The sequence below is a fragment of the Camelina sativa genome, chromosome 4 (assembly GCF_030686135.1).
Source record: "Camelina sativa cultivar CO46 ecotype springtype chromosome 4, ASM3068613v1".
Classification (NCBI taxonomy): Eukaryota; Viridiplantae; Streptophyta; class Magnoliopsida; order Brassicales; family Brassicaceae; genus Camelina; species Camelina sativa.
The window spans coordinates 25,919,547-25,946,431 of record NC_141883.1 but is presented as its reverse complement, the minus strand read 5'-3'; the positions used below and the strand labels follow the sequence as shown (position 1 = coordinate 25,946,431).

Sequence of the window (26,885 nt, the reverse complement as noted above, 5' to 3'; positions counted from 1 at the left end):
TGGTGGCTCAACTCCAAGGATTCCTGCCTTCCTCTTGAATATCCACTTACAGCCTGTTACTTTCTTTGACTCAGGTTTGTCAATAACATCCCATGTGTCATTCCTCTTCATTGAGTCCATTTCTTCTTCTGTTGCTTGTTTCCACTTTTCACGATAAGGACTTCTCATTGCTTCTTCGTAGGTTTCAGGTTCTGAATTTTCACCATCTTCCGTCATAGTTAAAGCGAAGCCAACAAGGCTGTCATCTTCTTCATCAAACCTTAGTGGAGCTTTGATCTGTCTACGAGTTCTATCCCTGGCCAGTAGATAGTTCTCTAGACCTTCATCATCAAAACCCTCTTCTACTGATTGTTTTCCAACCGTACTTGTCTTTGGTGTAGATGCTTGTTCTTGGTTTGAGGATTCTCCTCCTCCAACTTGAACCTCTTCATCTACAGACAAACCCTTTAGCTCTATGAGAGTCCTCTGTGCTTCCGTACGTTGTTTTTCTTCATCAGACATGTCGATTTTCTTCATTTCTTTGTACATTTGATTTTCTTGAAAAACAACATCCCTGGAAATTACACACTTTCTGTCTTCTAACAGCCATACTTTGAACCCCTTTACGCCATCTGGATATCCTAGAAAGACCCCTTTCTTTGCTCTAGGATTTAGTTTCCCTTGATCTGAGTGAATGTAAACGATGGATCCAAATTTCTTGAGCAGCTTGTATTCTGGTGGATGACCGGTCCACTTCTCATCAGGAATGTCAAACTCAATTGCAGAGCTTGGACTTTTGTTAATGAGAAAAACTGCTGTAGAAGCTGCTTCTGCCCAAAATTGCTTCCCCAATCCTGATTCACCTAACATGCATCTGACTTTGTTCATGATGGTCCTGTTCATCCTTTCAGCAACACCATTTTGCTGAGGTGTGTAAGCACATGTTCAGTGCCTAACAACTCCTTGTTTGCAGTAGGAATCAAACTCTTGATTGCAGAATTCCAACCCGTTATCTGTTCTCAGAATCTTGACCTTCTTCGTCTGTTGATTCTCAATATGTGTCTTCCATTCTACAAACTTGCTGAAAGCTTCATCCTTTGTCTTGATGAAGTAAATCCACGTTCTTCTAGTGTAATCATCAATGAATGTGATGAAATACTGGCACTTACTGAGAGAGAATGGTACATTCGGAGACCCCCATAAGTCTGAATGCACATAGTCGAGTCTGTCCTTGGTGACGTGTTTAGCAACTCCAAAACTCACCCTGTGTGATTTTCCATACACACAGTCTTCACAGAACTGCAACTCCTTTATCCTGTTCTTATCAAGATGACCCTTACTGACCAACATTTGCAAGCCTTTTGCACCAATGTGTCCAAGCCTACTATGCCATAGACAGGTCTCGTCTTTGCTGTTGTCTACGACATTTACATCTCCTGCAAGAGTAGTTCCCTGGAAAAAATACAAAGTGTTCTCTTTCTTTCCAGTTAGTGCATTAATATCATCTTTGAATATCTTTAAAATACCTTTCTTTGATTCAAACCAACAGCCTTTGTCTTCGGTTCCCAGTGATATGAGGTTCTTTGACATCTCGGGAATATATCTGACTTCTGTGAGTAAGATCGTAGACCCATCCTTGTTCATCACTCTGACATCTCCAATCCCCTTGACATCAGAGTAGGTGTCGTTTCCCATTCTCACTTTTCCACTTGTAGTCTCCTTGAAGTCTATGATCCAATCTTTTCTGCAGGTCATATGGAAGGAACACCCTGTGTCAAGAATCCATGTGTCTGGGGTGACTTCTGCAAAGCCTAGTAGTGCACTTGAAACCATCAAAGCAGCTGCATCGGTTGCTTGTGTAGTGACAGTGGAAGCTTCACCCTGCTTGTTCCTTTGTTTCCATACATAGCATTGCTTCTTGAAATGACCCTCCTTACCACAGATCCAACACACCTTTCCTCCACTCTTAGACTTCGTTTTGTTCTTGTTTTTGTTAGAACCTTTCCCCTTGCTTTCTAGTCTGCCTTTGTCTTGAACAAATAAACCGTCTGAGTTGTTCTTCAGCAGCTTACCACTTGCTCCTAACTCCAAGATTTTCGACCTTATGGCGCTTGTAATTTCTTCCAGATGAAGTGTTGTCTTGCAGTACTTCAGTGTATCCTTCAGCTGATCAAACGGCTTTGGTAGTGACATGAGCAAGACGATAGCTTGGTCTTCATTTGGAACTACAACATTAACATTCTCCAAGTCTGAGATTAACTTGAGAAAGTCATTCACGTTCTCCTCAATCGTCATACTATCATTCATCTTGTACCCATAGAGCCTTTGCTTCAAGTATATACGATTTGGCAGAGACTCAGCCATAAATAACTTATCTAGGACCTTGAGCATACCTGCTGCTGTCTTCTGCTTGATGATTTTCCTCAGAACATTGTTCCCCACACTTAGAATGATAGTGGATCTGGCTTTTCCTCTCTTTTCTTTTAGGACAGCGTCTTCTGGTTTAACTGCAGTCGACTTAGCTACAGGAGTTACTTTATCACCAGTTTCTGCGGTTGATTCATCAACCTCTGTAGCTTTTGCAACGTCTTCTTCACTAAGACCGTCCAATAGACCTAGCATCTCCAAGTGTGCCAACAGCTTCTCTTTCCACAGGAACGTACGTTTTTACAGCAGTTTTTGTTAGACCAACAATCCACACCATGGTCTTTTGTTAGACTAACAATCCACACCATGGTCTTTTGTTAGACCAACAATCCACAACAGCAGTTGGTTCCACACCATGGTCTTTTGTTAGACCAACAATCCACACCATGGTTATAAGAAATAGAAATCTTGTGAAATTCAAAAACGTACGTTTCTTGATGTGTTTTCGATCCAAAGATTGTTGTTGGTTAACGACTAGTTAGTTGGTTTTATTTTGTTTCAGATGTTTGATTTCTTCAGGATAGAAATCCCAGTGTTTACGAAGCTATTGCGTTTATCTGTTAGAACTAACTCCAGTTTATGCTGCCCATCTATGCAATTATTGGTAGAGACGTCTCCAAATCTACATACTCTCCACTTAAAGGTATATAGCAAAACCCCAAAAATATAGTATATATATTCGTACAATTCAAAATTTGCGTATATATTGTTCAGACACACTCAAGTTTTCAATCTCTAACCCTCCCTCTTATTAGGGATCCTCATGCTATGATAGTAGTTGTAACGCACATAATGGTTGTTTTTGCGAGTGGAGATATTCGTACGTAGAGACATATGTCCTTTGAAGGTTCTAGAGATAACAGAGTACAAGGGAACTGAAAACGAGTTGGTGCACATGAAACGTTTCCTAGAGGAATTGCAATGTCTTGAGCTGGTCAAAATTTGGTCTTGTGAAGCAGACCACAAAAAACAGTTACAACTCACCAACGACCTGTTAAGGCTTGGCAGACCGTCCAGGTGCAAGATCCAGTTCGAATTTATCCCCTCCTAGTTGCTCTCTGTTGGAACATAAATCTGTTTTTGTGTGCTCCCTTGTTTTATATATATAGTTTCTGTCTAGATGGATTGTTTTGTGTGCAATAATTTTTGTGATTAGTTTTAGTTTTTGAAGGATTCATCTAAATAATTTTTTTTTGCCTTATACATGTAACATCTCCACTACAGAAAACAGTTTTTGAAAATGTATATTATCAACAATCGAATCACCGGGAGGGGTCGAACTACTTAACAAAACGCTGCATTCGGATTTTTTTTTGGCTGTAAAGAAGGAACCCTAGTATTTTCCTATAGAGAATTAACAACGTACGTTTCAACGCATTAATAACATATTAGACCTTTGAGTCCTTGACTCTCTGGAATCTGAAAAAGTTGGACTTTGATCATCGGCTTACTGAGGTAAGTATACAGAAGCGAACTTATATTTTTTTTGTTTTCCTTGGGATTACTACACTCTAAGTATCGGCATCGTTTTGCTTTGCGTGGCTTCTTATTTGAGTTAAATTCATGTTTGAATCAATGGCTTTACCAATTTGCGTCATTTCTCCATTTGTAGTTGATGTACTTGATCTAGTGCAGAGAAGATGGATCGGATCAGCAGTTTACCGGATGAGCTCCTCTGTCATATATTGGCCTTCTTTACGACAAAGGAGGCTGCTTTGACTTCGGTTCTCTCCAAGAGGTGGCGCGATCTGTTTGCTTCTGTCCCTAATCTTGACATTGATGACTCTGTCTTTCTTTATCCTGAAGAGGGTAAACGTGAAAAGGAAGTAGTTCTTCAGAGCTTCATGGATTTTGTCGATAGAGTATTGGCAGTGCAGGGTGATTCACCCATAGAGAAATTCTCCCTGAAGTGTCAGACTGGTGTTGATCCAGATCGTGTGAATCGGTGGATATGTAACGTGCTTCAGCGTGGTGTTTGCCACATGGATCTGTCCATCGGTTTGGGACATAGATATCTGCTTCCTTCAGAAGTTTTCGTGAGCAGAACACTAGTTGAGCTGAAAATAGGAAGTGAATTTCCTATGAATTTGCGGCCTGGACACATTTCATTACCTATGCTTAAGACTCCAACTCTTGACTCAATGTGGTGTTATAATGGTCAGCTTCAGGTGCTACTTTCTGCATGCCCTGCACTCGAGGAATTAGACATCCCAAACATACGTTTGTCATATGGGAAGGAGATCGTGTCAAGTGCAAGCCTCAGGACTTTAACAATCGACTCTTCCAATTTCTTTCACGCGTTTTCTTTTGACACACCGAGTCTTCTTTGCTTAAAGTACTCTGAATTAGTTGCCTGGGACTATCCAGTAGTTAATTTGGACAACTTAGTTGAGGCTCATATCAATCTTATGCTGCTAACTTTTGATCAAATCGATAAATTAAAAGACCGAAATGCCTACCGGTTAGAGGATGGTATTTTTCAAGAACTTAGCAAAGTGCAGAAGCTTTTTCGTGGCATAAGAAACGTTCAGAAGCTTTACTTATCTCCCGGTGCTCTACAGGTCAGTATGCTATTTTGTTCCCTATATAAATAAAAAAAACGTCAGTAAATTGACATCTTGGTTTGTTCATGCACATGTTTTTTTTTGTTTTTGTTTCAGGTGCTTGCTCTATGCTGTCAGGCTATGCCTACATTCAACAACCTCACATTCTTAGACATTGATAGTAGCATGGATATAGCGTGGCAAGCAATGCCGGTTCTCCTAAGAAACACTCCACATCTAGAAACTCTAGTCATTAAGGTCTAAAACAGAGTTATACTTGAATATAACACATTTACAGAGATGCTGCATGCTCATGATTTGAAATCTCTAATGTCTACTTTTCTGCTTTCTCAGGGTGGTCTCTTACACTGTGTGACAGATAAGTGCGGGGATGCATGTATCTGCATTTCTCGGAAGGAGAAAGGTCGTTCCCTCGCATCTTGTCCCGTGAAAAGGTTAGAGATTCGATGGTTTGAAGGAATCACGAGAGAGATGGAAATGATCAAGCATTTCTATGACTATTTCCCGTGCTTGAAGGAGATGGATATCCATGTTAAAGATGGTCGTCCACGGTTCCTAGCCCCTAGAGTGCCAGATTCTAACCCGTACAAGGAGTTATCGGGTCGCAATGTCAAAGTCAAGGTGCATGGTTCCTTGCATAGGTTGTGGACTGCACAATAAAATAAAGTCTTGGAGGAAGGAATAATTATTTATCTGCCAAAGTTGCTTTGATTCTTGTTTTAGAAGCTAAAAAGGAGTCAACAGCTTGCTTTAATATATTTTTAGTTATTTAGATTTGCAATTTTGGTTAATTTCAAAAATTCGGCTTAGTTTCCGACGATGTTTTCCGTTACACCGGAGTAAAGAGTCTCATGCAGAACGGAGGGCTAGCTATATGTGGAATCAGCCGAACTGAGTCTCTACCAAGGTTATTATGTTCCTCAAAGTTTGGCTTGAAGAGAAGGAAAATAGCGAAAATAAGGTAAAACATATGTTTGAGTCTATTAAGCAAAAGAAAAAAAAAACATAAAGAAAGTAATTACTTGTATATAAAGATATAGATGGGTCGAACCACTTATAAAACGCTGCGTTTTCACCTGTTTATAACAGAAAGGAAAACCCTAGTCTCTTCACTTTGTTTGGCAAACCCTAAATCTACCTTTTCACTTTCGTTGCTTTCCTCCCAATTTTACCCTATTGCATTTGTGCATATTCTCTGTCTCTAGAAGTTACAGTGTAGGACTCCGCCGCGACTACTCCGAGGTAAACGCCTAAGCGAAGTCGTCATATTTTATAATTTTCCTTGGTTACTATTTTGACTCTCTAAGTTTCAGCATCAATTTTTACGGATCTGCGTCTTTTCTCCGTCTGTATTATAAGATCGCCAAGTGAAACTCTTTTGTGTAGTTGGGTTCATGTTCGGATTGTTTTGTAGTTTTGGTGTAGTTTAAACGTACTTTTCTATTCTCTTGCAGAGAAGATGGATCGTGTTAGCAGTCTACCAGAGGAGCTTCTTTGTCATGTATTGTCCTTCCTAACCACGAAGGAAGCTGCTTTGACATCGATTCTATCCAAGAGATGGCGCTATCTGTTTGCTTTCGTCCCTAATCTCAAGTTTGATAACTCTGTCTTTCTTCATGATCCTGAAGAGTCTAATCGGGAGAAGAAGAAAGGAATTCGACAGAGTTTTGGCTTTTGTGGATAGAGTTTTGGCTTTGCAGGGTGATTCTACAATAGAGAAGTTCTCCCTCAAGTGTAAAACTGGTGCTCATAAGTCAGCTCGTGTGAATCAGTGGATATGTAATGTGCTTCAGCGTGGTGTTTTAGATATGGATCTGTCCATTGACTTGGGACAAGAGAGATGTATGTTCGTCCATGAGCACAACTTTAGTTGAGCTGAAACTAGGAAGTGGATGTCGTATTAGTTTTCGGCCTGGACTCATTTCCGTACCTATGCTTAAGACTCTCACCCTTGTTGACTCTGGTTTATCTGATAGTGGTCAGCTTCAGATGCTACTTTCTGCTTGCCCTGCGCTTGAGGCATTAGAGTTGACAAATGTACGTTGGTGCTATGCGGATGCGACCGTGTCAAGTGCAAGCCTCAAGACTCTAACAATTGGCTCTGCCAATTCATTACACACCCTTTCATTTGATACACCGAATCTTCTTTGCTTAAATCACTCTGCATTAGTTCGGGAGGACTATCCATTAGTTAATTTGGAAAAATTAGTTGAGGCACATATCAAGCTTGATCGCGGGATATCAATGTATGATAATGTGCCGAAGCTTCTTAGTGGCATATGCAGTGTTCAAAAGCTTTACTTATCTCCTGGGACTCTCGAGGTCAGTATGCTGTTTTGTTCTCTCTTAACTAATAAAGGGAGAGAAACCCTAGTAAATCAGACATCCTGGTGTTTGGGTATCCTTGTTTTGAATAGGAAAAAAAACCCTTGAGGTTTTGAAACAAATATTGCAGCTGGTTAATGTTTAGTTGGGCCTTTTTTACACTTGTTTCAGGTGCTTGGTCTATGCTGTCAGGCAATGCCGGTGTTCAACAACCTCACATTCCTAGACATTGAGAGTAACATGCATGAATATATCGTGGAAAGCAATGCCAGTTCTCCTGAAAAACTGTCCACATCTAGAAACTCTAGTCATGAAGGTACAAAAAATATAAACCATTAATTAAATAACTTGAACAACACGTTTCCAGAGATGCATTACATGATTGGAAATCCTTAATATCTCCTTCCTGCTTTTAGGGTGGTCTCGTACACTGTATCACAGATTATTGCGGGGATGCTTGTACCTGCAAGTCTCGGAAAGAGAAAGGCCGTTCGCTCACATCTTGTCCGGTGAAGAGGTTAGAGATTCGAGAGTTTCAAGGAAGGTCGATAGAGATGGACATGATCAAGCATTTCTTAGACTATTTTCCCTGCTTGAAGGAGATGGAGATCTATGTTGAAGATGGTCGTCCAGAGCATTTAGCACCTATAACGTTTGATTCCCCATACAACCACTTATCGGGTCGCAATGTTAAAATCAAGGTGCACGATTCCTTGACATAGATTGTGGACTGCACAATAAAGTCTTTTAAGAGGAATTTTTTTTTTTATCTAAAATAGTTATGAAGCTATAAGGAGTCAACTTCTTGCTTTGATAGTTTTTGCTAATAAGTAAAGATGAGTTTTTGGTTTTCGGTGGGAGTATCAAACGCGTTGGCTGATGAACTTGATCATACGATGCCATTTTGTGCAAGGTTTTGTAGTAGAGACTGCCAAATAATGCATCAACATGCATGATCTATCATATATATAATTATTAGCTTAGCATCGACAGTCGTGTTATGCATGATCTTTTCAAAGTTTTTGGCGGCGTCTGGATGGTTTTTTAGTTTCTGCAATATTTTTTTTTTTCCGAAAATTTATGAACTTATGAAATTTAGAATTTGCTGTGGTCTATGGGGACGCACCGTTTTGATGGCAATCAATAGATGAAAATATTTACATTCCCGCCATAGAAACCACCCACTATCATCATCACTCTTATCTTTTTTTCTAAACCCTATACTGTCTGTATATATATGCTTGCTCACCAGATTTACCCTAATTTTGGGTGCTAAAATATGCGTTTGCTTGTCCCTAAAATCTGAAAGGTTCTTCACATCGTGGTAATTACTCCCATATTAACTCAAATCTTCTTCTGGCCATTTATTGTGAGTTAGATACGGTTATCCCGTGATTTAGGGATCCTCAAATCCATTGATTTTTGCAATTGCGAATTTATGATTTATACTATGAATTAGGGTTTTAAAACCTCTGTAGCCATACATGTACGTGTATGTACATGAATTTGCTTCGTGAGGTTTCTTGTTTGAATCAATTGCTCTGTTCTGTTCCTTGTGTGCTTGATTTTTCTAGTTGCTTAGGTGATTTTGCGTAGACGATGGACTCGGACAAGATGGATCTCTTCAACACGTTACCTGAAGATGTTGTTTCTCGTATCTTATCATCACTTTCAACGAAGGAGGCTGCTTCAACATCGGTTCTCGCAAAGAGGTGGCGTAATCTGTTTGCGTTTGTCCCTGATCTCGATTTCGATGACTCTGTTTTCCTGCACCCCGAAGAAGGTAAACGGGAAAAAGATGGGATTCTCCAGAGTTTCATGGATTTCGTGGAAAGGGTTTTGGCACTGCAGGGTGATTCTCCCATTAAGAAGTTCTCCCTTAATGTTAAAATTGGTGTTGATCCTGATCGTGTGGATCGTTGGATATGTAATGTGTTGCGGCGCGGTGTTTCTCACCTTGATCTATTCATGGACTTTGAAGAGGAGTACTCGCTGCCTTACCAGATATCTGTCAGTATGACATTAGTTGAGCTGAAGGCAGGAGGATATGGAGTTGATCTTTATTCGTGGGGAGATGACATGTTTTTACCTATGCTTAAGACTCTTGTTCTTGAGTCAGTTGGGTTTGGTAGGGGTCAGTTTCAGACACTTCTTCCTGCTTGTCCTGTCCTTGAGGAATTAACGTTGGTTGATATGGAGTGGAGAGATAGGAATGAGATCTTGTCAAGTTCAAGCCTCAAGACGCTTAAGATTACCTCCGAAGACGGCTGTTTAGGCACTATTTCATTCGATACACCGAACCTTGTTTTCTTAGACTACTATGATTTTGTTGCGGAGGATTATCCAGTTGTAAACTTAAACAGCTTAGTTGAGGTTGGGCTCAACCTTGTTGTTAATGAGGATCGATTCGATCAAGCAAGAGATAATGTGTGGAAACTTATTCATGGAATAAGAAATTCTCAGATATTTCACATATCCCCTGTCACTTTCGAGGTCAGTTTCCTATTCCGTTGTCTTTTGTTATATACTCTCTGATTTCAGCTGGTCTCTATAAGAAGGAAAGCTGAACTTCAAATTTGTGGACCGGATCATAACAATGTCTATTGATTCAGGTGCTTTCTCTTTGCTGTGAAGCAATGCCAGTTTTTAAGAACCTTACAATTTTAAATGTTAGGAGCGTCGTGCAGCAAGGATGGCAAGCAATGCCACTTCTTCTAAGGAACTGTCCACGTTTAGAAAGTCTATATCTTGGGGTACATTTATAAACACCAAGCCCACTTCTCTTTTAGTTTCCCTACTAATGACTTTTGAAGTCGCTTATTGTCATCCTCGATGCGTTTTTAGGGACTCTTACACACTGTCACAGAGAAATGTGGTTATGTTTGTGACTGCATTTCTAGGAAAAAGAAAGGTCGTTCGCTTATGTCTTGTCCTGTGAAGAAGATACAGATTCAAGGATATAGAGGAACAATTAGAGAGACGCACATGATAAAGCATTTCTTGGACTATTGTCCGAGTTTGGAGGAGATGGAGATAATTGTCGAAGAAAAGGAAGCTACTCTGTTTGAAATCCCTAAATGGTTTGAACTTGTCGAGGACACGCTGATGCACTACAACGAGTTGTCGAGTTGCACTGTTAATTTCAGGGTGCTCGCTCCCTTGTACTGGAGGTGGACTCGAAAATGAAGTCTTGGAGGATGAAAAACTTGCTTTCGTTATTTCATCTTTTAGTTTGTATTTTACTCAAGTACGATTCGTTTTATGTACTACTAGTACAGTACTAGCTAGACGAAACCATTCCTGCTTCTCTACAATTTCAAAAAATTTACGCTTTCACAATCTTAGGTTTTGAATGTTGGAGAATACTCTACGTTTACTAGAGATATTGCCATGTCTTGAGATTTGGTTAAAGTTCGTGCTTCCGTAGATAACAACAAGGAAAGGTTTCGACTCATGAGTCTGTTTGTGTTCACTTTTTAGTTACAGTTTGTTTGGCTTTCTAGTGTTTTTATCATTCTCTATTCCTCTGTTTTTAACTGGTCGAAAGCAAATATTGTTTAATCACCTAAAACATGTCTTAAGCTTTGGTTACAATATCTCTGTTTTCTAGTGTGTGATCTTCGTTTGACGTGAACCAGAATACTTGCAGGTTCTAGTATGTCAAAAAAAAAATATGTACTTAAACCAAAATTGGCTTTGATCGCTTGGAACAAAGACATCGTAGTATGTTTCAAACCTGTTAGTACAAAAATATCACCGACACAAACGGTTGTGTTTTTTAAAAAGGTTGTTTTATTGCTGCTATGGACAAACAACTTTGTAAGCCATATTTACCTGGTGACAGATAGGATGAGAATATGCGATCATTGCACATGCACATCATGAAGATCTTTATGATGAAATCACTTATGATGTTGATGATATATTCTCATGGCAGATCCGACGCATGTGGGTTGTGGCAGTGGGAAGCCCATGTCACGAGCATCACTTTGTTTCCTCCTTCCGGAGTCGATCATAAACAAAATCTGCACTATTTACTTAAATTCTATTTAACATCAAATTAAAGAAAAACTATATAATGTTCATGTATGTATATGCAAAATATATTATTTTGTAGATATAGCTTTTGTTTTGTTTATGTAATTTTAATTGAGAAAAACAACAAAACACATCTGAAGTGAAGAACGAATACATCCAAACTTGTTCTCTTTGGGAATTAGTGATTTGCATCTTTACAGTTTCTAACAAAATATACCTTGTCCTGAACTTTTTCAGTTATTAATTAAAAAACAAAATATTTTTTGAAATAATGTCATTACTCAGTTTCCATTGGGACACTTCATAGCCTAATCAAAGCATTGAGTGTTTTGTCCAACGATCATCGATTTATCTTTACCGAAAGCTAAGAGTTCAAAATGCAATTTTATTAGAGAAAATATTATTATTATGTAGATTTGTCCGAGATAATCATTTTGTGATATGATAAGAGCAAAATATTTGTTATTGATGATGATGCACAATTGACAAAAAGAAATAGTAAGAAATTACAAAAGAAAAGATAATTATTACAAGTTTTTCATCGGAGCTTTTTATAAGATGTTTTTGATTCGTGGTGTGAGTTTAAGTTTGAGAAATCAAATAATAGAACATATATACGATTCATGTTACAGACAAAGTATGATGCAGAAGGGACCACACCCATGTAACCATTGTCCCAAAGATCAACCGTCGTCATATTGGGTCTACTTGGTTGGCCCATATTTTCTCAACCACAAATTGAGAAGACCCCAAATAATTTGCAACTAATAAAACCATAACGTATCACTTGTTTTTGTCCTCTTCGTCTTTATTTTAATTTATTTATTTTTCTTCCCTAAAAACTAGACCAAATTATCTAATCTCTCAACACCATTTCTTGTTTTAACAGCGCACATTAACTAACCCCATTGATGTGACTATATTAATTTAGATGACCATAAAACATTTATGAAAAAACAGAAAATGGTTGGGGTTGAATAATGATTAACCAAGGCGAATAGAAGAAAGCTGGCTAATGGCTATATACAGTATGTAGATAGATCTTCTTGTGGCCGATAAGGTCATCTCCATTCGGATAACTCATTTGGGTGTTCTTAGAGTAAAAATATTATTAATATAATGTAAAATCATTAGTTTAGATTTTTTGTTTAAGGAGTTGGTTATTGGGAAAACATGTTTAAGATCATAAGATTTAATAATATAATAATCTAAAACATATTACAATTTTAAAAACTTTAAAAAATAACATTTAAATTACAAACTTAAAAAACTTATACTAAAATTCAAAATACAATACCAAATTTGTATCCATTCACGAGTTGCCACATCACCCAAAAACTGACCCAAAATTAGTTTTACATCAAAACCCAACAACATGTTCTTTATTCACTATTCTCTATATTTTTTATTTTAAAAAAACTTAAATATCGAAGATGTTGGTCCAATGTAAATGGCCTAATACATAAACCCACTAGTATATAATTATAAATATTAGAATTGGGGTAAGTGTCAGGCTGGTCGATGGTGAAAGAAACCGGTTCTGATAATCTCAATCCCAATAAACCAACCCCTCCTCTCCGTTCCCTCCTTGGAAACATCACCTACCCTCTATAGTATATTTTTTATTCTCTTACTATATCATAAGTTCATAACACTACAAAATTGATGTTTTAATTTAATATCTTATACTAAATCGATATCGCACTAAATTTAGTTACGATGGTGGTGGAACACTTCTAAGATACTAGTAATAAGTTAGTTAGTACATAAACAAAAATAAGTACTTGTTAAAATATAGCCTTATTGTTTTCAAAACGAAGAACTATAAGAAGTGAATTGTGTAAAGGACTCATGCGGACACATGAGCACGACTTTTCTCTTTCTTTATTGCTTGTAGGAGTAAGAGCATGGGCATTGGTGTCCCCATGTTTTTGGTCCCCCAAATATAATAGTATTATTTTGAAAGATTCTTATTTTTAGTATGGACATTGGTGTATTTGGTCCCCAGCTTTCTCTTTAGCTCTTTTGAATAAGATGTCGAGTAATTTAGAAGTTGTTTGGCTCTTGCCCGCCAAGAAAGACGCAAACTTTTTGAGGTAAAATACTATAAACGGAACTGGAACCATATTGCTGCAAACAAAAAGACAAAATCTGTGTCACTTCTTGTTGCTACATAATGGAATCAAAAGAAAATGGATTAAACGTTTGCTCTAACTTATCATATAACTCAAAACTCATTCAAGATCATAGATTCAACTAAACAACAGAAAGGTGTTCCTCAAACAAGACACATTGCAATTTTCACACACATGTTATCACAAATCTACCATATATTCAACAGAAATGAGAACACTGCTAATCTTGGTTCATTAATATTGAATCAACTAATCAACAGAAACGTGTACCCACCCACAAACAAGACACATTACCATTTCCATACACAAGTTATCACACATATAGAATCAACTAAACAATAGAAACGTGTACCCTCGAACACATTTCAGACAAAAGCCAGATTCAAATTTCACATTTTTTATCACCATAATTACCAATGACACTTGCAAACTCTGTTCTAAGAACAAATCAACAAAAATATCAAGATGTGCCTTAACTAATGCAGGGTGTGAAAGATATAAGAGACACTAACCCAAGAACAGAGAAGAAAGTGAGAACCGTAGGTTTCAGCTGCATCCAATAACCAACGGGAATAGCACCACGAAGCTCAATAACCGGAAGCGTGGCTAAAGCAAACACCACAACTTCGTCTGGCCAACCAAACTGGCGAAGAGTGGCGGCGATTCTGAGACCAAAGCTCGACGATTTTATTGAATCAGTAGCCGCTTTGGCATCTCCAGACCTAGCAAACCAAAGCAAAGAGAACGAAGCCCACAACACAACGTATATCGCGGATTTCACAGGATTCACACCAATTGACGGAAGCTGGATGATTTCGTTTCCTTCTTCGTCTTCTTTGGCTTTTCTGAGAAACCCATCTGGAGAAGAAGAGAATCTGGTGAAATTGCGGCGTAATGGGTAGTAAAGACTGGAACTTTGACTCTCTAGGAAACGATTGTTTTGATTCAATTTTGGAGAAGTCGAGAACTTTCTCTCGATAAATTTTTTGTGTTTACCCTAGAAAAATTCTTCTTCCAATCAGAAACAAGCACGTGGCCAAGTCGACGGACAAAAAACGTCCCCAGCGAAAATACGTTTCTTCGTTAATGGGCTATTTTCCATTTATTTTTAAAACAAAAAACATGAAGGACAGCCCAAAACAACGGCGATGCACATGGTCTAAATACTTCCTTGGAAAGTCTTGGAAACCATGAAAAAAAAAAAAGAGTTGACAAAAGAGATGAGATGAGCTAGGGATAGATTTGTAAGGAGGAATTGAAAAGGTAGGTTTCAAAAAAGATCGATGTCACGTGGCTCCCATGCGAGATGTAAAAATCATGTGGATATCTTCGTCTCTGTGCAACTGCAACTAGTTAAGTAGATCATCATAGTACCACCACCACTTCACTATCTACAACTGTAGTATCTATCTCTATTCATTCTCCCTACCTATTATATATGTATCTATAGAGAGGGAGAGAGAGAGAGTGTGTGTGGAAGCAAAGGCACATGGGAGCTAAGATAGATGGAGAGAAACTCATGTGAGCACATGTGCTTTCCTTTTCTCTTTTCCTTTTTTACGGAGCTTTTGTGGATCCCATCTCCTTCTCCTCTCTCCCATGCAACCTGCCGCAGGTGATTCCCCTCCGCTTTCTTATCACGCGCCCCACTCTCGCGTTGGATTTTATTAGTCTTTCCCCTTGTTACTTGCTTACTTAGCTATGATGACTTATGAGCATTTGAGAGTAGTAATAAAAGTCACGCTGAGTTGAAATTTGAAACTTCAAAATACTAGTAGTAAATAGTAGTAATAGATTAGTTTTGTTAATATACTGTTGGAATTGTATATGGTAACATTGATTTAAGATTAGTATGTAAACTACTACTTATAAGATAAATGTGATCTATATGCTACTAATTTGAGGTCTAATTGAAAAAGAAGATTGATTGGTTTTTAATCTCACATGCATCCTAAGGTACATACATACATCAACGTATATCTTCAAATACAATTAGAAAACCGTTTGATGACTATAGAAGAATGGTCAAGCTAAACTAATTAGATACATGAAGAGCATGTATTGCATTTGTAAAAAAAAAAAAAAAAAAAATGTATTGCATTTGTCGTATGCATGCATAGCATAGCTAAGTTTAGATTAATTAGTAGTACTTAGTTTATCTATAAAGTGAAATATATATATATATATATATCAAACCCCATCATCGCTGTTTCCGAAAAGAATACAAAACAAAGACCCACAAGTCAAAAGTCTGGATTAAGTTTTAAACACATGTCGATAAGTCTATTATTACTAAACTAAGCATGTTACAATTTGTTAATGACACGCATTTCTCAATTTCTAGTATTAAACTTTTTCTGATTTTTTGTTTTTGTTTTTGTTTTTTTTTGTTTTTTTTTTCAAAAAGCCAAATAAAGATCCAATCTATCTATCTGTCAGGACCTCAGGGAGATCCACTTGAGTATAGTGACGTCTCCACTAAAAAACCACACAACATAGCGCGTGTTACTCACGTTCCAAATCCTACTCTCTATAACCCAACAAAACAAAACAAAACACTCCACATAATTCGAAAATCACAACTGGACCCAGCTTCGATGGCATACCGGCATTACCCAATTTCGAAAATTTATAGCTTAACCAAAACCTAAACTCTGAATCAAACAAAACCATAATCCACAACTAACAAGTACTAAACAAAATTCTTAACTAACATTTAGCTCATAAGTCAATCAATTAGGGGCATATCAGAGTAAACCAAAGTAAAAAAACAAACCGGAATAGGTAAACCGGTCCTACTACTCTAAATCTACTAAAATTTCCCATCACTCATATATAAATACATACACATTCTCTCTTACCCCTTTTCTTCCAACACATCCTCTCTCCCTCCGTCAATGGAGAAAACCCTAGCCTCTTCCCACACCAAACGCTCTTCGCCATCTCCATCCACCGCTGTGAACGCAAGCTCAACCGGTTTCAACCGCAGAACCAAACAAAGGTTGTCTGATGCAACGGCGAGTGTAAGCGAGACGACCCGCGCAGAAGATGATGATGACAACGAAGAAGAAGGAGTGGAGGAGAAGATCGAGGCACTTCAGACAATAGTCCCCGGAGGAACGGCTCTTGGTGTAGACGCGCTGTTCGAAGAGACAGCTAGTTACATTTTGGCTCTGCAGTGTCAGATCAATGCCATCAAAGTCCTTACTGCGTTTCTTGAGCGCTGTGAGAAAGATGATATGAAGTTTGGAGGTTGAAGATGATTGAACAAACAAATTTGGAATTCTCTCTCTGTTTTTTCACTTATTCTCAGCTTATATTATTTCTTTAATGTGGCTTAGTTTAAGTTCATAATTTAGTTTTGTTTTCCTTTATATAATGTGTTTTAGTTCTAAATATTACGAAAAAGTTTCACTTTGAAATTCGAAAACTATATATAAGAGCCAATTTTTTTTTTTTTTTTGTAAACATATAAGAGCCAATTAGATTGATAAAGTTCATGTAAAAAATAATGATAAATAGTGTGAAGAACATAATTAAAGTCATAAATTCATCGCATGTTACGGCAAAAAAAAAACAAAGTTGGGCCTGATGGAGTTTAACCACTAATGGCTCTAAGGCCCATATAACAGAGTTGACTGTAGATGATGATTCCAATTCCAAGTGGACTTGCTTTTTTAAAAACACGTGGGTATTCAGAACCGGCCAATTTCTCAACGCAACTATAAACCCTAAAAATCGAATCTTTAAACCGATTAGCCGATCCCTCCACCGGAAAAAATCTCATCTTTTCATATTTCTCCTGCCAAATCGGAAGGTAATTCTCAAGACAGATACTTTGGGTTTTGCCCGATAATGGAAATGTCTTGATTATGATGTTTTGGTTGCCTGAGAAAAAGTCGAAGAGTGACTGATTCTCTAAAAAGCAACGAACTTTAATTTGATTTTGTCATTGTGTTGAGTTATTCATATTGTTTGCGTCTTAATTCTGTGTTGAATTTTTCTCTAGTAGCAGCGTAAAATGGCGGATGAGGTGGTTATTCACAGCGATGTTGAAGATCGTTCGGCGAAGGGGATCTACGAGTCCGATCATGACGGTGGAGAGTCAAAGGAACTGGAGAGGAAGATTGAGGAATCGGAGATCAAGAATCAGGAGCTTAAGAAGGAGAATCTCGATTTGAAGGAGAGGGTAGAGAGGCTTACGGGAGAAATTGAAGAGATGAAAGGTGTAGAAGAGGAGATGAATCAGAGATTCGGGGAAATGGAGAAAGAGATTGAGGAATACGAGGAAGAGAAGAAGGCTCTGGAATCTATTTCTACGAGAGCTGTGGAGCTTGAAAGTGAGGTGTCGGATCTTCAGGATGATCTGTTCACTTCCTTGAACGGCGTTGATAAGACTGCGGAAGAAGTGGTGGAGCTGAAGAAGGCGTTGGCTGAGAAAGTGGAGAAGCTGGAGGGGTGTGAGAAGGAAGCTGAGGGTTTAAGGAAAGATAGAGCTGAGGTTGAGAAGAGGGTTAGGGATTTGGAGAGGAAAATTGGGGTTTTGGAAGTGAGGGAAATGGAGGAGAAGAGTAAGAAACTTAGATTGGAAGAGGAGTTGAGGGAGAAAGCTGATGAGAAAGAGAGAGAGATTGATGAATTGCAGAAGAAAGTTGGTGTTTTGAGTCTGGAATTGGTGAAGAATGGAGAGGAATTGGAGAAATTGAAGTCTGAGAAGAAGCTCACGGAGGTAGCTTTGAGTGAAACTCAAAAAAGGGAGAAGGAGATGGAGTTGAAGAAGGACGAGTTGCTGAAGAAGGTTGAGGAAGGTAATAAGACTGTGTTTGGGTTGAACGAGAGAGCCAGGAATCTTAGTAATGGAGTCAGAGGCACAAATGGTGGTGACCAAAAGGGTTCCGTGGAAGCAGAGTTTCAGTGGCCAGTGGTTGCTGCTGGATCAGTTGGAGCTGTTGGTTTGGTTGCAGCAACCTTGTTCGTCTGCTATTCTAAGCTAAGGTGATTCTGATGAATATGTAGTGGAATAATAACTGACGAACAAGTTCTTACGATTGATTTCAGGAATGGATTTATACAAGTTGTCTTGGGTTTGGATTTTGAGTTAGTGATGTTTGTTGATTGTTGGCTATCATGTTTTTTGTTGATGGGATCAGCTTTGATTGATTAAGCCACGCATATTGCAACTGTTCTTTATCACTTCTTATAGATTTGCTTGAGCAGTGCTTCTTTACCTCTCTCTAGTCCATGAATGAAAACAGCTTTTTCTATTACTATCGATCTTGATATTCTACTTGTGAGAGAGCATATTAAGGTTTGTGATCAGGGAATGAATCCACTCAATATTGCAGCTCAGGAGGTTACCTTAAGACTGGAATCTCTGGTCTAGAACCTTCTCTAGTTTGTTCTTTGGTTCAAAGACGGCCATTTTAAAGACAAGAGGGACACAGATGAGCAAAACAGACAATTTTGACTTGAACATTCTTTGATTCATTTGGACAAGCCATGAAATGTTTTTTGTTTTGTATAGGTTGATGAGCTTTGATTACTGTCCGTTTATATTTTTGGAAATCAAAAGCGTGTGGAACCAAAAAAAAAAAAAAAATCTAAAACAGCTCCAAGAAATCTGGAATATGATGTCGGTAAACAACTTGCAACAACAACTTTTGTTGGGTCAATAAAAGTGAAAACAATAGTATTATAAAAAACGCTTGAGATGCAGACCCCATCGATGGCTGCCTCCTCCACTACCTTCTACTACCCAATCCCTAAAAGTTTCCTTCTTTCATCTCCTCCCCGTCACAAACGAAACCCTAATCTCATCTCTTGCTCCACCAAACCCATCTGCTCTCCTCCTTCGCCTTCTCCTCCTCCTCTGCAAACGACAACAAACCATCGAAGCCAAAAGCAGAATCTGCGTTTACCCACTTTTGAAGATTCGTTTCTTCTTTACCAATTCAGCTCCTCCTCGAACGAAGACCCAGGATTCTTTAACCGGATCCCTGAACAATTCGACGGAGAGCCACGCGAATTGGTGTTGCCGAGTGTAGAAGACAACAAGGGGTTGGCTATTTCGTCGAACATGTGGTGGGCAGATCTGAAAGCGGCTGTTGGGCAACGAATCAATGTTGAGGGTATCGTTTCTTCGGTCTCCGTTATCGTTAGGGATCGTCGTTTGGTTATCCCGCATGTTTCTGTGAAAGATTTGAGGTACATTGATTGGGGAGAGCTCAAGAGAAAGGGCTTCAAAGGTGTAGTGTTCGATAAAGATAATACTCTTACGGCTCCTTATTCTTTAGCGATTTGGCCACCACTCCGACCTTCTATTGAGCGGTGTAAAGCCGTATTTGGTCATGACATCGCCGTGTTCAGCAATTCCGCTGGTAAAAATTTGGATAAAGTTTGAGTTTTTTTTTTGTGTTTGTTTGTTTGGTTATAGTTGTAGTTTCTGGTTGATTGAAAGATGCTAACTTTTTTGGGTTTGGTGTATAATCAGGGCTTACGGAATATGATCATGATGATTCGAAAGCTAAAGCATTGGAGGCTGAAATAGGAATTAGAGTATTGAGGCATAGTAAGTGACTTGATCTTCTCTGAATGTCTTGGTTTTTTTTTTAATCATTGTAACTGATTGTTGATGAGGACTGTTTTTTTTTATTCATGACTTAAGGAGTAAAGAAGCCTGCGGGAACTGCTGAAGAAGTCGAGAAACACTTTGGTTGCACATCTTCGGAGCTAATCATGGTAATTTTCATGATGAATGTTTTAGGGATGAAACTGGTGATTTGGGTTTTGGTAGATAAGATATTAATGTGTTTGAGGGTTTTATGAGCAGGTGGGTGATCGACCTTTCACAGATATTGTTTACGGAAACAGAAACGGGTTTCTAACCGTGTTAACCGAACCTTTGAGTCGAGCTGAGGAGCCTTTCATTGTTAGACAGGTTGGTTTTTGTCTTCCCTTCCTTTTGTGGTATACTTTGGTGGTTCTGATAATGGAAGTACAGAACTCTGTTTCTGCATCTCACTTTTAGTTTTTCAGTATCTTGTATAGTATAGCTGAGTGAAGTTATTTTACTTACTTGTTGCAGGTGAGGAGATTAGAGTTGGCCTTGTTGAAACGTTGGTTGAGAAAAGGTTTGAAGCCTGTGGATCATAGTTTGGTATCAGATGTAACACAGTTTATTAAGGTTCCATCAGATTTGTAAGAAGGATTCTCAGTTTGTTCCTCTTTTTTTTATGCGCAATGACAATTTTGACGTTTTGGGTTTTGGCCAAATGCATGAAGATGAGAAATGCCTTATTTAATTTTGTATTCTATCTTTTTTGTACCGGCAAGATCAACACATCAGGGATCTGCAAAATAAAAGCATATGTGATGTTTGATGTTTCTGAAACATGTTAAATAGTATTTATTTCTTTTGCGACTAAAACTGCGAAGTCTAGAGCTTGAGATAATAGCCATGGTGTAGCTTATTAACCATAGACATTTCGAGTAAAGACATGAAGAACAACTCAAAGCAAATTGTGTCGAAGAACTAGAAGAACTAAATGACGGCAAGCCATCAATAGTAAATGACTAGAAACACTCGGGAAAAATAGAAGAAAAGTTCAATGATGTTGCAATTGCTTTGGTTTGAAACTGTTTTCAAGCCAATTAAACGAAGAACCGAAATAAACTTAAATGGGAACTTTGGGAAAAATATGAGCAAGTCTTGTTCTTCAGAGACTTCTATTTGCAGTCCACTTCTTGTACAAGTAATCACTCACAAGGAGTTCGACATGGCAACTCGATGACTTGTTGTAGTCTTCTATCATCTGCAGGGTACGTTTAGACACTTCAGGGATTCTGAGCTCTGTAGGATCATTCTCTTCAATGTAAATCTCCATCTTCTTCAAACATGGGAAATAGTCCAAGAAATGCTTTATCATTGTCATCTCTTTCATTGTTCCTCGAAACCCTTGAATCTCTAACATCTTGACTGGACACGATGTGAGTGAATGACCTTTTTCCTCCCGAGATATGCAGTCACAAGCATCCCCGCATTTATCTGTCTCATAGTGCAAGAGACCCTGAAAGCATAAAGGAGGAGACAATAAGGGATTCCAAGTTTAAACTCAATATCTGTACTACATGTTTGGAAAATGAGTTGTTTATATACCTCAATGACTAGAATTTCTAAATGTGGACAGTTCCTTATAAGAACTGGCATTGCCTGCCAACCTCGTTCCTTGTCACTCTTAATATCTAACGATTTGAGGTTTTTGAACACTGGCATCGATTCACAGCATAGAGAAAGCAACTGAAAACAATAAAAGCACACAACTAAATAATTTGCAATTACATGTTTCAACACTAGCCCTTCACTGTTTGTTTAATGAGATTTGAACAAACATGACAGCTATGCTCCAGGAGTTGAGACAAAGTCCTGTCTACTGTCTGTTATCTCCTCGAGACCAGTTGAATAAAAATATTCCAAGAGAGAGAGAAAAAAAAATATAGGAAACTGACCTAGAGAGTATCCGGAAACAAGTCCAGATGCTGAACATGTTGTATGCCATGAAAGAGTTTCCATACATTACTAAATCCGAGAGCAATGTCGTGGTGCCAATGATGATGATGATCATCTTCATTTGGTTCCCTAAGTCGCTGTAGTTCCTCTTCAGTTAATGAAAAGACAATTCGAGCACCACACAAGTTTTTCATCTTAACAAGTGGATAGTCCGGGGCAACATAACCATTGTAATTAAAGTAAGTGAGACTCGGTGTATCAAATGATACAGAGCCAAAGAATTCGCCGTCATATATTGTTAGGGTCTTGAGGCTTGCACTAGACACGTTCACATCATCATCTTTCCAGATCACATTAACCAGGACTAATTCCTCAAGTGCAGGCAAATCATGAAGAAGAATCTCAAAGTTATTAACCCAAGCTGAGTCAATAACGAGAGTTTTAAGCATAGGTAAGAAAAAGCTACCAGCCAACCAATCAATCTCAATGCCACAGTCTATTTTGAGCTTAACAAGTGTCCTGCTCTCGAAAGATTTTGGAGACAGCTGATAGTTATCATCTCCATCTGAATCCAAGATGACTAATAGATCAAGGTCCGAAACACCACGCAGCAACACATTGTGTATCCAACGATCCACACGAACAGAATCAACCGCGGATAAACACTTGAGGGAGCATTTCTGAATGGGAGAATTACCCTGCAAAGCCAATATTCTATCCACAAAATCCATGAAGCTCTGTATGATATCGGGCCCATGCCGCTTACCCTCTTCCGAATGAAGAAAGACAGAGTCATCAATGTAAAGATAAGGGACAAATGCAAGGAGATTGCGCCACCTCTTCGAGAGAATCGATGTCAAAGCAGCTTCCTTTGTGGTAAGGAAGGAGAGTATGTGACAAAGAAGCTCGTTTGGTAGACTGCTAACACGATCCATCTTCTCTGCACTGCACGAAAGAAGAGTTAAGTACTCAAATCTCAAAGCTTTTTCATAAGAACATCACGGATACATAAATACCAAACAGTTCTACTGTGCATCAGGACAGGAGGATCTACAAACAGAGGAGCAATTATAAAAGAAAAAAAAAAAGAGGAGCAAGTGAATTGTTAACTACGCATATAGGAATCAACCGAAAGGAGAATAATTAGTAGAAGCAGAAGAAAGGAGTAAACTTGAGCACCTACCTACCTTGTTCCAAACGATTAGTCCTAAGACCCAAAATTAAGAGATGCGTCCAGTGAGAAGAGAGTGAGAGAGTTGGGAGTGCAAATCACGTGGTTTCTATTGGCACTTAATGAAGAAGAAACGCAGGATACCCAGCGAGCCGAATAGGCAGAGGGGAGTAAAGTCTCAGAAGAATTTTTGGTTCGACAAAGGCCATCGGAGTCGAGAATACGGTGAAATTGAAAGCAGCAGCGAGACTCTAGAATCTAGTGCAATGTGTTGGTTCTATATTTTTTTCTCCGGTTTTCAAAATATCATCGGTTTAATCCGGTACACAAAACAAAACAGACTTGAATTTGGGCTGCGAAAGTATGCAAGAACAAGGCAGGCCCACGTAGAAGCCCAGAACCTGAGAATCAAAACTGAGCATCCTTCTTTTGCTCTAGGGTCAGTAGACAATTTCACCGATAATAGACATTTTAATAGTTAACTAACACCGGTGCTAGAAGACGGGTTGAAATTTCTTTTATTTATATTATAATTTTAAATTTTATTTATATTATAATTTTAGAATAAAATATAATTTATATGATTATTTTTAAAAGTTTTTTTAGATAAAATATTATGCAATAAAATCATATGCTAAATATGATAGCTTTAAAAAAACACATATTTTATAAGTTTTATATAGTTAATTTTGTAATTTCATGTATAAAAAATGATTATGTTTGTTGTTTGTTTTATTTTAGTTTTTGAACATGTTTGGTGAAAAATTTTCAATATGACTCGTGCTCAGGTAATATTTTATTTTCAACTGCACAATAAGATTTCAAAAATCACGATTAAGTGTGATACATCGTTAAAATTTTATTTCTTTTTACGTCTAACCATATATTTTATGTCTAACAGTATATATTTTGTAAACAAATACGGCTTTAAGGTTTTATTTTCAACTTGTCCCATGAGTAGCTATTTTGGTTTTGGTTTTGTTGTTCAGATGGGAGATATTAGGGATGATTTTGCATTATGGACACAACTACAATGGAATACAGACGACCAAAAAAAAACACAATGGAAAACACTTGTGATTTTAATTATGGACATTATCAGCTTACAAACAGCAGCAGACTCGACAAAGGCATTGGAGAGAGTGAAATTGAAAGCAGCAGACTCGTAAAACTAGTGGTAAGTGTTGATAAATACTGGCTTCTACATTCTGTTGAAGTGTTGATATAGAGTGTGAAAAGTCTATTGCTCCTTTTAACACTTGGTTTCTGGTTGATACAGAAGATATGTGAAATGCTATTGGCTTCGTCAAATCCAGTCACCAGGTTGAGTCCATGCCAAAGCTGTGTTGCTGGAGCAGTGCCTATTGACGTTGTTTCATCTCACCCTTCTCCGGGATCAGCAGCCAATCACAAGCTGAGATTGAGATGGACTCCTGAGGTCCACGAGTCTTTTGTAAAGTCGGTGATCAAACTTGGAAAGGCCTGAAAGTGAGTTTTATATATGAGATTTGAGTAGGCACTTTATAAGTCAATATGGACAGCAGCTTACAAGCAACAGCATCCAACATTCTCATATTTGGAGTTTTACAGATTCAACAACCACAACAGACTTAGTGATCTTAGTTAACTTACAAACGAGAATCAAAAAAAGCAGCTGGCTTTACGCAACCCTGCTGAATTTAAGCGGAGAGTTTAGTTTAGTTACGCTAACCAAGACAGTCTTCTTAACCCTAATCGCAGCCCCTAGAGTGACCTTGATCTGATCTTGCCAGACTCGAATCATAATCCACCGTTTAAGCATTTTCCTTTGGAATCAGATATCTTATTGCTGCCTAGAGCTTTCAAAGAATGAACTTGATATATGTATGAAAATCTGTCAGCCAATCAGCTCATATGCGATTCAAACCAGTTAAAGATTTGGTCAGACTGCAAGCTCGTCATCTCATGGTATGCATATGCAAGATTCAGTTCTTCATCAACAGGAGTAATCAAACTTTGTTCCAGTGATATCTTGTTGCCGCTGAGAGCTTGTTTCCACGGTGTTCTCCGTCCATCACGTTTCATGTATCCCTTCTCATCAACAAATCCCTTGTCTTGAAATAACTTACACAGTTTGGCAGATACATCTGAACCAAGACCAGGAATCCTACCTGCCAAGAAATCAGGAGAAAGCGGCAAATCCAAGCATTCAATCTCTGCAGCATCAACGCCTTCCATTCTGAGACCTTCTAAAAATTCCCTAATCTTTTGTTGTCTGTAGACATCTTTAGGCATGTGCACAAAAAGAGTCGGAGGATAGTGTTTACTGATACTAATCTGATCAAAGACTCCTTCCGCAATCATAAGCACGATACTACTAAACCGCAAATGTGTAGCAAGAGCAGAGACAAAGTAGCCACCAGATGAAGCCCCTAACGCGACAAGAGGAAGCCTTTGAAGCTTGTGCTTATCCACCCACGATTTAATGATGTTTTCAACAATGGTTTTTTCCTTCCCCAAGGTCCAGCATTTCCCAGCACTAGACACAGTCAAAACAGAGAACTTCTTAGCTAAAGCAAACCGGACAAGAAACCTCTCCTCTGGTAGACCAGTACATTCAGGGCAATCTGAAGATTTGTCCCAAAAGTCAGAAGCTTTCCTATGGCAACCATGAGCGATAAACAGAACTGCCTTTGGCGATTTTGGTATCTTCCATATCAGTTGAGTCCCGTTTTGAATCTCTAGGGTTGGATGAGATTCAAAATCGGGATTGACATTGTTCGAAATATGTCTCGGTAGTTCCAGTTCCAGCTCCGAGCTCTGATTCTTCTTGCCACTGAAACAAAACAACAGAACCGCGACCAGTGAGATCCCAACAACGAAGAATACAACTCCGAATTGATTGATTCGAGATCCATGCCACGATCTCCCTTTGTCAGCACGCTTCGACATCACTGCAAATACTAATCGGAACAATGAGAACAATCACAATTTGTAATTCTCACCTCGTCGGGAGAATCACATTCTTTGTTTGAATCCACCAACAAAAGATAAGCACTGCCCGCAACAAATCAAAGGGCTAATAATGAAGAAATCAAAACTAGCATAACACTTACCCGGATGAGAAGAGACACGAATCTGTTAAACCCTATTTCCCACTTTATTCCGGTCCGGTAAGGTTCTGAGAGAACTCTCGATGCTGTGGACGATGATGACTTTAATAAGTTTAAAACTCCGTTCCGTTTTCTTACGACTGTGAATAACATTTTAAGTCGACCTTAAAAAAATTGATGAAAAGCGCTCCGTTTTTCATTTTGTTACTGACAGTTCCTGCCGTTTTAACCAAGCAAGAATTTTTAAAATAATTGATGACACACATGAAACGTCAATTGCATCTATATATTAAAAATAACCATATAGGAGCGATGCTAGAACTATATAAAATTTAGAGTATATATAACACATAACCATATAATTAAAAATAATTAATAAACTAACTATTGGGCATATGTGTATGTCGGTCATGTGCTTGAAATTACGTAATTCTTTTTCTTTTTTTTTATCAATTTTTTCTTTCTTCTCTCCTGTATGTTCACCTCTCCTCTATGTTCACCTTCTTTTTCTTTCTCCCACGGCCAGCTACCACCGGATCTATAAACTCTACAATTCCTTTCAAATTTAACATTTTTTTTATTCTATATCCTTCTTTTCTCTCATCAGATCTCTTTACCTCTAATTTTCTCTTTTTTCTCTATAGAATT

At 38.3% G+C, this 26,885-nt stretch overlaps 8 protein-coding genes and 1 pseudogene across 14 annotated transcripts; 6 read left to right on the top strand and 3 right to left on the bottom strand.

The window, feature by feature from the left end:
- Positions 1-2,908: 2,908 nt before the first annotated feature.
- Positions 2,909-5,637, top strand: LOC109132535 (putative F-box/LRR-repeat protein At3g58880). The gene is made up of 4 exons (XM_087510782.1): positions 2,909-3,049; positions 3,162-4,967; positions 5,067-5,207; positions 5,304-5,637. The coding sequence occupies exons 2-4, from the start codon at positions 4,047-4,049 to the stop codon at positions 5,628-5,630; spliced, it is 1,389 nt and encodes a 462-aa protein (XP_087366908.1). The 5' UTR covers positions 2,909-3,049; positions 3,162-4,046; the 3' UTR covers positions 5,631-5,637.
- Positions 5,638-6,429: 792 nt separating this feature from the next.
- LOC109132638 (putative F-box/LRR-repeat protein At3g58880) lies at positions 6,430-8,071 on the top strand. Its single transcript, XM_019244406.2, is given in 6 exon segments — positions 6,430-6,638; positions 6,640-6,822; positions 6,824-7,292; positions 7,467-7,538; positions 7,540-7,611; positions 7,712-8,071. Coding segments are annotated over 6 exon segments (1,311 nt in total). The 3' UTR covers positions 8,018-8,071.
- A 737-nt stretch (positions 8,072-8,808) lies between these two features.
- Positions 8,809-10,519, top strand: LOC104784168 (putative F-box protein At3g58860). The gene is made up of 3 exons (XM_010509229.3): positions 8,809-9,788; positions 9,908-10,048; positions 10,140-10,519. Exons 1-3 carry the CDS (start codon positions 8,895-8,897, stop codon positions 10,479-10,481), a joined length of 1,377 nt encoding a protein of 458 aa, XP_010507531.3. The 5' UTR covers positions 8,809-8,894; the 3' UTR covers positions 10,482-10,519.
- A 2,790-nt stretch (positions 10,520-13,309) lies between these two features.
- Positions 13,310-16,080, bottom strand: LOC104763383 (uncharacterized). The gene is made up of 3 exons (XM_087509537.1): positions 16,075-16,080; positions 13,981-14,465; positions 13,310-13,463 (listed from the first exon to the last, which is right to left on the bottom strand). The coding sequence occupies exons 1-3, from the start codon at positions 16,078-16,080 to the stop codon at positions 13,310-13,312; spliced, it is 645 nt and encodes a 214-aa protein (XP_087365663.1).
- Positions 14,860-16,898, top strand: LOC104781798 (transcription factor PAR2). The gene has a single exon (XM_087510781.1). The coding sequence runs from the start codon at positions 16,366-16,368 to the stop codon at positions 16,723-16,725; it is 360 nt and encodes a 119-aa protein (XP_087366907.1). The 5' UTR covers positions 14,860-16,365; the 3' UTR covers positions 16,726-16,898.
- Positions 16,899-17,145: 247 nt separating this feature from the next.
- Positions 17,146-18,695, top strand: LOC104781796 (peroxisomal and mitochondrial division factor 1). 3 transcript variants are annotated; one of them, XM_010506548.3, is made up of 2 exons: positions 17,146-17,285; positions 17,484-18,695. In XM_010506548.3, the coding sequence occupies exon 2, from the start codon at positions 17,490-17,492 to the stop codon at positions 18,465-18,467; it is 978 nt and encodes a 325-aa protein (XP_010504850.1). In that variant the 5' UTR covers positions 17,146-17,285; positions 17,484-17,489; the 3' UTR covers positions 18,468-18,695. The 3 variants fall into 3 exon arrangements, with proteins under 3 accessions (XP_010504850.1, XP_010504851.1, XP_010504849.1); XM_010506549.3 differs by having other exon boundaries at positions 17,148-17,285; positions 17,478-18,695; XM_010506547.3 differs by having other exon boundaries at positions 17,189-17,285; positions 17,481-18,695.
- Positions 18,696-18,923: 228 nt separating this feature from the next.
- Positions 18,924-20,769, top strand: LOC104781795 (phosphatidylglycerophosphate phosphatase 1, chloroplastic/mitochondrial). Its single transcript, XM_010506546.3, has 5 exons — positions 18,924-19,845; positions 19,959-20,036; positions 20,133-20,206; positions 20,298-20,405; positions 20,553-20,769. Exons 1-5 carry the CDS (start codon positions 19,179-19,181, stop codon positions 20,667-20,669), a joined length of 1,044 nt encoding a protein of 347 aa, XP_010504848.1. The 5' UTR covers positions 18,924-19,178; the 3' UTR covers positions 20,670-20,769.
- A 141-nt stretch (positions 20,770-20,910) lies between these two features.
- Positions 20,911-23,413, bottom strand: LOC104781794 (putative F-box protein At3g58820; annotated as a pseudogene). The gene is made up of 4 exons (XR_015597533.1): positions 23,162-23,413; positions 21,974-22,914; positions 21,624-21,764; positions 20,911-21,534 (listed from the first exon to the last, which is right to left on the bottom strand). The product of XR_015597533.1 is annotated as a putative F-box protein At3g58820 (transcript).
- A 729-nt stretch (positions 23,414-24,142) lies between these two features.
- Positions 24,143-26,458, bottom strand: LOC104781793 (uncharacterized). Of its 4 annotated transcripts, none has more exons than XR_766945.3 (3): positions 26,241-26,381; positions 24,778-26,078; positions 24,143-24,627 (listed from the first exon to the last, which is right to left on the bottom strand). XR_766945.3 is itself a non-coding variant. In XM_010506544.3 (2 exons), exon 2 carries the CDS (start codon positions 26,074-26,076, stop codon positions 25,030-25,032), a length of 1,047 nt encoding a protein of 348 aa, XP_010504846.1. In that variant the 5' UTR covers positions 26,077-26,087; positions 26,241-26,458; the 3' UTR covers positions 24,691-25,029. The 4 variants fall into 4 exon arrangements, 2 of the variants coding, with proteins under 2 accessions (XP_010504846.1, XP_010504845.1); XR_015597532.1 differs by having other exon boundaries at positions 24,778-26,087; positions 26,241-26,366; XM_010506544.3 differs by lacking the exon at positions 24,143-24,627 and having other exon boundaries at positions 24,691-26,087; positions 26,241-26,458.
- Positions 26,459-26,885: the final 427 nt, after the last annotated feature.